Below are 8092 nucleotides of genomic sequence, written 5' to 3'. Positions count from 1 at the left end.
TCTGTGTTCTTTATTTTTTCTGTACTTGTTCATCATCATATCTGATAACCACCCACAAATGGTTTGTGAATGGCTTTTGAGATTTTTTTTTAATTTGAGGACTGGTACCTTTTACCTTCATCACACAATGTAGCGACTTGGGGACAGGGTTCTCCTTGGGCACATCCTGTGATATGGGCTGTAGTTTTGTTAGAGTTTATTTAGCCAGCAGAGAAATTCAAAGTTATGGGACTAACCAAATCTCTCTGGCAGAGGCTGCATTTAGAGACCAAAAAAACCACACAAGTTTAGAACTGTCTTGCCTTAAGTTCAAAAGAGAGAGGAATTTCTTTTTGTACCTGTTTGCAGTTTTCATACAAGTGGAATGGGCTGCTATCATCCTTTCTAGAACCTATGTAGAGTGCTTATTTTGGAAAATTGTATTATTTAATATTGTGACGCTAAAGCTTCAGAGTGCCAATGTGTGTGTCACGTGTGATAGATTGGAGCCTTAAGTGTAATTCAGTGGTTTAATTACATCTATCTGATTTTGTTCTGTTTTTCTGGCACCAAATGAGACAGTATTTTTCACTTGCTTATGTGATGCAAGAAAACTCCAGAATCTTCCCAGTCTCTTTTCTTATGAACTTTCCTTTCAGCAATTGCAAACAGAAGATTGCTTTTCCTCTACTATCGCATCAGGATACCTGACCCATATCTGATCTTTCTAACAAAAATCTGTTTAGAATGATAACTTCTTAAGCAGCTGTTTTATCTCACTATAATTCATTTATATTTGGCTTCTGTTAATAGATGAAGACTGTGATTACCTAGCAGAAAGATCAATTGAAGAGGTTTATCATCTCTGGTGCTTGGCTGGAGGAGACTTGGAGAAAGAACTTGTCAACAAGGAAATCATCAGATCAAAGCCACCCATCTGTACACTCCCCAAGTAAGAAAAAAGAACACACTTTTGAAAATGAAAACATGAGAAAAGGGGGTTGGTGTAGAAAATGGCTCAAAAAAATGTTAGGTGTGTTTTTCAGAAGTTCTGAGTTCTCACTTTGAAGGAAGTTTGAAGGTAACGTTGTGAAGAATAGTGAAAAGATCAACACCTCCACATGTGTCTCTGTTGCATTGCCTGACTTATACCAGCCATCAAAACTTAATAGTACCTTGCAAAATTTGTTAAAAAGAATGCATAGGGAAGATACCACCCTATAATAAAATCTGCAGGTTCATTATGTGCCATAACATTAAATTATTCTATAACATTGCTCACTAAAATGTTGTGCATTTAGTATGCAGTGCAGTACATCTTAAAAATACAAAATGCAAATAGTGCATACATTTACACAATACATTCAACTCACTGTATCCAACACATCAAGCCATTCAGTTTTTCATAAAAAATGGTTTTATTTTGTACAGATGCTACATGGTTTAAGAACTTTCCAAGCTGTGAAATAATTCAATGCATTGCTACTGGAGTCCTATTGAAATTTTTACTACACACTCCAACTGTGTCCTGCAGTCTGATCTTAGTATATGAAGACTACTGCAGTGGTGCAGATCAGATTGTAGCTCTCTTCTGGTAGTTAAGTAATATACTAAGTCAGCAGTGAATAACAAGCACCATATTTTCATTGCAAACCAAAAGGGGGCAAAGTTTAGCCTTGAGCTTTGGTGAATGGTGTAATGGGTTGAAGTTTTAGTGAATGCTTAATCACTTACCTATTGCTATATAATTTATTTTCCTGAAGCAGCAACAGAATATGATCCTTCAGTTTTCTTTCTAGAAACTTTCTGTGTCAAGAACATTCCCTTCCATGGACTGTTTGTTTGTGTTTACTCTTTTTTGGATTTATTTGTGGTTCTGAGGGCTTAATCTGACATAGACACAGAGTGCAAATAGCCTGCCAAATACTGTGTCACAGCTGTCATCTGTAACTGAGGAGGAGTGGACAAAGTTCCCATCATGTCTGTCACTGTCATTGTTGATTTTTCAGCTTTTGACTGACAGTGGCATTTATTTCTCTTTCCTCTTCATTGCTGGTAATCCTCAGATATGTTGTCTTGGATAAGAAGCTATAGATTGTACACATTAAAAAACCTGATGTGGCTATTTCATTTGGAACTTTTTCAGCATTTCAATGTATTGCACATCCCCTTGGTAGCTGGCTTTGTAGTCAGGAGACAATATAGTGTAATTTCAGCATTTGTTTCTTCTTAAAAAGAAAATACCAATTGAATTGACATAGAACTTTGTTCTTTTGAGCTAAATATTTTCTTTTAAAATAACCAGGATTTGGGTTTTTCTCTCTTCAAAGTTTTTTGTTAGAGGATGGTGAGAGTTTTGGACAAGGACGAGATAGAAGTTCCCTTCTTGATGACACAACTGTGACACTGTCACTGTACCAACTGAGAAATGTAAGAAAAAGCCATTGCTAAGTGCTTGTGTTCCAGCTGTAGTAACTATGTTTTTATATTCCCAAATAGTAGGGCTATGTTTCATTTTGGTTTCGGCCATTTTAGAGCACAGTGGTTTGTTTCGGTGTTTTGGATCACTGTTCCATTTCGGTTCAACCAAATCTGTTTCAGAGTTTTGATGCTGTTTTGCAACTGATTTGGAGATTTGGATCGGCTGGGGAGAGGCAGGCACAGCCAGGTGGCTGCAAGTTCTCCCGCAGCTCCTCCAGTTGTGCCTGCCTCTGCCCTGGTGGCGGGGGACATGGGAGAAGCCCCCATCGCTGCCCTGCCTGGCCCCATCCCCTCCTGCCCCAGCCTCCTGGCACTTTAAAAGGAGGGCTGTGGGGCTGAGCCAAACTATTCGGGGGTGGGGGGGGCGCCTCCAAAACATTTCAGAAATGTTTCGGAGCCTTTCCTTTCATTTTGGATTCAGTGTTTCAGGCGCTGAAACAGGCTGGAACACCTCTGAAACAAAACAGCTGTCAAAATTTTGCACAGCCCTACAAAATAGCAAAAATAAAATCAGTGTTGTTCTTTCAAAACTCCTTTGGGCACTGATTCCGACACCAAGAAGACTCAGACACACAGATTCTGATTATTTATTTATTTATTTAATGGAAATAAGTTTACACAGAAAAAATATATCATCTTCTTTGTGTGAAATGAAATTTGTATTCAGTTTTGTTTTGATGTAACAGCTGTTTTATGAGAATAAGTTTAACATTCAGTGCTAATTTAATTATAGAAATAGAACGTTTTATCTTTTTGGTTCAGGCGATGTTTCTTTAACAAGTCCACCTTTCTCTCTGTAGAAAGTTCCTGAATATCCAAATAAAAGATCAACCCACTTTTAATGTCTTCTAACAAATTTTCCTATTGTTTCTTACAAGTCTTGAGATGGAATTTGTGACAACTAAGCAATCTAGTCTAAAACTATGTCAAAAATCTCCCCAAGCTCAGTAATAGTTCTTTTTCATATTGTTAGAAAACCACATTGAATTAAGCATAACTAGCACAGGCTACTATCCTTACAAACGAGAAAGCTCTGAGTCTTTCCAATTTCCTAGTCCAATTTATGCAGTTAGTTTGCAGGGGGTGGGGCATTTAACCACACCTCAGGGAATCCTTCAAACACTCCTTCTGGCAAAGAGCACAGTGATGGTAATCAAAAAAGGATCAGTGCTGAATGAACTGAGAAGTCTGATCTGCTCTATCAGTCCCCAGAAGAAATGGTACTCTACCTCTAGGTTAGGGATTGTACTGCAGAAGAGAACACTGTTGGGAAGATGGAATTAAACGTTAATCACCCTGCACTGAAGATGTCCATACACTCCAGGAATTAAGTGCTGTCTTGCCTGCCTGTCTTTTTCACAGGGAATGTTTATATAACCGACTTGCTCTCAGATGTCTTTATGAAAAGTGAAGTAATTAACATAGCTTGTCTTGATTAGAAAAGCAGAACCAAATTCTTTCACTTTGGTTTGCAGCTATATGAATCAGAAGTCTTTTGTAGGAAAAGTAGGGGGTGTATAGATAAGGTAAGAATAATTTTTAGAATTGATTAAATTTGTAGAGAGAGATTCCATTCGCTCAGTAGAATATAAAACATTAAATGTTTATGCATTATTGCTGCCATCTAAGGGTAGATCTTCCTTCTTCTGTCCCTTATCACAATTAACTTAATATCTAGTCGAACACCAGTCAAGATTTTAAAAATTGCTTTTTGCATTTCTTTGTATATTTTCCATTAAAATACCAAGGAATGGCCTCATGTGAAATAACTTTTTTTTAAATTTTTTTTCCAAACTCTACAGAGGCTAAAAGATGTGGGTGGGGAAGCATTTTATCCGCTGCTTGAAGATGAGTAAGTATATGTAATCAAATTTTATTAGTTATTTTTGATTAACTATTATAGTTGCACAGTGCATATTCGGACCAAGATTTTCCAAAATTAGAAATATAATGCTAATACCATACATCCTTATTTAGGCTTCTGATGTGGGTGAATGCTTCTGAGTGCTTTTTGAAAATAGGTACACTTAAAGGTGGTTAAATTTACAAGTTTAACTTTAGTTAAGTATTTTGAAAATCTGTGGTTCTCACAGTACAGCACTGAATACGGTGTTACTGTTCCATACATGGAAACGTCTTTCCTAATTGTCTTCCAGCATAAAGACAAGTAAGGTTCTTTTATTGACATCTTTTATTGGGCTAACTGTATAATTGGGAAGAGGCATTACACATGTTTTCAAGCATTTTTACCAACAACCCTTGTTTCTTGCATATTTCCTAGAGTATCATGGCTACAACACTCCACCCCAGCTTCCAACATAACAGCATTTCCAGGCTGTACTTCTTTAAAATTAAGGCTGTTTAGTCACTCTTTACTCCTGTTTTTCCCATTCTTTTCCAGCCAGTCAAATTTACCTCATTCAAATAGTAATAATGAGCTGTCTGCAGCTGCCAATCTTCCTCTGATCATCCGAGAGAGGGACACAGAGTACCAGCTAAACAGAATCATCCTTTTTGACAGGTTACTGAAGGTATGGAATCTTAATCATACTGGAGTAGTTTTGGTTTCCATTAATTGAATAGATAAGTGGATTTAGTCTATTATCCCAGACTCTGAAGCACATGGCAGTCTTGAAAGGCTTCTGTGTGCTCCAGAGGCTAGACACTGTCCACATGTTCAGTTAAAAGTGTGATGGAAACTGGCCACAGTTATTGCACATAACTGTTTGTGTGTCTCCTTACACAGTTGTGTGTAATCATTTGACTTAGTCACCCTAAATATCCACAAACCTCTTTCTTTTGGCAGTGCCATCACAGTACTGATAAATAGTACCTGACATCAAGAAAAGCTGATGGTTCCCCGGACAGACCCAGTGAACCAGACCCAGGGCTGACAGAGAGTTGATTGTCAGTTCCAGCACTACAGTCCTATCAAGCACCTCTCAGATGATCAGGGATCCCAGCTGGGGGAGTACACCATGCCCTTCCCCAGCTGGGAGCCCAGATAAACAGATCAGAGCTCCCAGTCACAGGAAAGCACCATATGCTGTCCTGCCTGGGAACCCTAGTGAGATGATCAGACCTCCCATCTTGGGGTATGCAGGGACCTAAGCTTTGCTACCTGCTGGCTCATGGGTAGTCAAGGATGGGATCTTAGGTGAGATCCCACAGTCTCACTTCCTGCTGCACATGTGTAGCCTGTGCCCAATCTCTGGAACATCTCTGGAAGTCTGTTCACCAGGGCCCCCATTGGAGTCACCAGGAACAATGGCCACAAGCTGAGGGAGGATAGGTTTAGGTTAGATATTAGGAAGAATTACTTCACTGTAAGGGTGGCTAGAGCCTGGTATAGGCTTCCCAAAGAGGTGGTGCTCTCACCTTCCCTGGAGATCTTCAAGAGGAAACTGGATAGGCACCTGGCTGGGGTCTTATGACCCCTCCCACCCCCAGTGCTCCTTCCTGCCCATGGCAGGGGGTCGGACTAGATGATCTGTCTAGGTCCCTTCCGACTCATTGATTCTATGATATGGACATCATTGAGCACACAGGCTCCCATGTGCTCTGGAGAATGGGAGAACCCCTCAGCTAACTGGAGATTGGAGAGAAGGTAGGAAGAAAAGGGAAGAGAACTGAATCGGAGATTACAGGAAATAAGCATAGGAGAAATGGGAAGAAATGGAGAAGCCTCTAGTAACAGCCAAAACAAAGAAGAGTAAGAATTGGAGTTTACTCAAATGGATGCTACACCTCTCATTTCTAACAGCTATATGCTAAACCTGACTACAGAAACAAATCTGAGTGGTGTAGAAATAAACAGTCTGGTGACACTTCTTGTATTGGACTTTCCAAGTTGTGAGATTTTTCTTGCTGTCAAGCATTATATATTAGTACTGTGGTTGCATTGTCCAAAAAAGAGGTTTATGTATATTTAGGGCAAGGCATTTTGGATTTTCTCAGCCAAATGATTTCACAAGAGATGGCTGTTTAAGGAGGCACACAGTAGACTAATCTTATTTGGTTTCTCGTACATAATGAACTGAGATATTTTAAAAAATAATTGATTGGTTATACCATTAAAGCGAATACTCGATGAAGATGAAATTATAAGCTATGCAAACACAAAACTTACTTTTAAATCTTTCAAATATAAAGAAACATGATGAAAAGTCTTCTGCTTCCAATACATGGGTGTTGGTCTGGAGTAGGAAAGGCAGGATAGGGCCTGGCACACATTAATTTAAAGGCATAATAGGATCTAACCCCTGATGCTAGCAGTTTTGCCTTTTGCAAATGTACTTGCCAATGTAAGCAGAGCCCAGGATCACGATCCCATGCTCTTCCTACACCAGCAATTTGGTAGATGAGTGTCATGATGGAGTTGACAATTAGTCAATTGTCAGCTTGAACCCCACATTGCACCAGGGTCTTTAATCAGCCCTGTGTGGTCTGGGGCTGATGATCAGCTGATTATTGCCCTCAGGACTGCACTGGGACCCATCTGAGACCCAACTATGGTGATGAGGCCAGCAGCCAGCTTATTGTCAGCCCCACATCTGTTTCATTGGGACTCTCTGGGCAGACATTGAGCTGATTGTTGGTCCCAGCCCAGATAGCCCCAGATTTGAGACCCAGGGCTGTCCAAGCTGGGGTCAACCATCAGTTGATTGTCAAAACCCTAAGCTGCCACATAAATGTAACAAGTAGAAAGGGTCCAAGGTTAAGCATCTTTCATCTAGAAGAGCAGCTTTTCTATGTGTGTGTTTAGTGGCACAGAAGCTTTTATGAAAAGAAGGCTTTTCTTTGCTTTTAAGAAAGTGATGTTTTTGCAGGCCTATCCATACAAAAAAAATCAAATCTGGAAAGAAGCCAGGGTTGACATTCCTCCACTTCTGAGAGGCTTAACCTGGGCTGCCCTCCTGGGGGTTGAGGTAAGAAGTATAAATAGAATTCACACTAACTAAAAATATTTGGGGAGAGGGGTGACGGAAGATGGTTGATAATTGGATAGGTACAGTTTGCACTATTTAGTACAATACAATACTGTATTTTTCTTTTGTACAACATGCGCCGGAATAAAAATTGAAAGGCAGAGTGAAGAGAGATTTTTTTCAAGATTTATAAATTCGTAGAACAGGGACAGAACCTAGCCATCAGCTGACTTGCCCTCCCTGTCCTCCCTAACTAAAAGCTGAAACTCTAACTGCTGTTGAAAATTGGTTTCCATGGGTGGATGTATGATTTTGAAAAGAGCTAAAGAGTCTCCAGGGCTGTGAAATAGGAAAAAAAAAGACCAGAAGCAGCAAGCAGACTGTACAATTGTCCTAAAAAAGTTAGCTTATTTGATGGAACATCAAGACCACTAGACAGGAGAGACCAATTTTTAATGCCTATGAAACAAAAAACAATGAGCCTTTAAGTCAATTTTCTCCTTGGCTAGCTGAATAGTAATGCCACTGCTGCTGCACTGTGGAACAGGAATAAAAGCAGGGTATTTCTGTTCCAGGCAGAAGATCAGTTTCCCTGCTTAAGATATGCACCTTAGTTTATGGGACCAAATTTTGGGGGGAAAAGTATGTATGGTTTGTGGGTAAATGTGGTGATAATATAGGAACATAAACAAATATGATTTGGA

At 39.6% G+C, this 8092-nt stretch overlaps 1 protein-coding gene across 6 annotated transcripts in view; it reads left to right on the top strand.

The window, feature by feature from the left end:
• TBCK (TBC1 domain containing kinase) overlaps window positions 1-8092 on the top strand; it is a 274925-nt gene that overhangs the window by 72041 nt on the left and 194792 nt on the right. For all 6 annotated transcript variants that reach the window (XM_019521937.1, XM_019521932.1, XM_019521933.1 and 3 more), the window contains 5 exons: window positions 793-931; window positions 2310-2409; window positions 4263-4312; window positions 4862-4991; window positions 7290-7388. In XM_019521937.1, the coding sequence (XP_019377482.1) occupies window positions 793-931; window positions 2310-2409; window positions 4263-4312; window positions 4862-4991; window positions 7290-7388 (518 nt within the window). The remainder of the gene's footprint in view (window positions 1-792; window positions 932-2309; window positions 2410-4262; window positions 4313-4861; window positions 4992-7289; window positions 7389-8092) is intronic.

This window comes from Gavialis gangeticus, unplaced genomic scaffold (genome assembly GCF_001723915.1).
Source record: "Gavialis gangeticus isolate Ggan-Ray unplaced genomic scaffold, GavGan_comp1, whole genome shotgun sequence".
Classification (NCBI taxonomy): Eukaryota; Metazoa; Chordata; order Crocodylia; family Gavialidae; genus Gavialis; species Gavialis gangeticus.
Note: the sequence above shows the minus strand (reverse complement) of the source record. Positions and strands in the feature narration are given on the sequence as shown.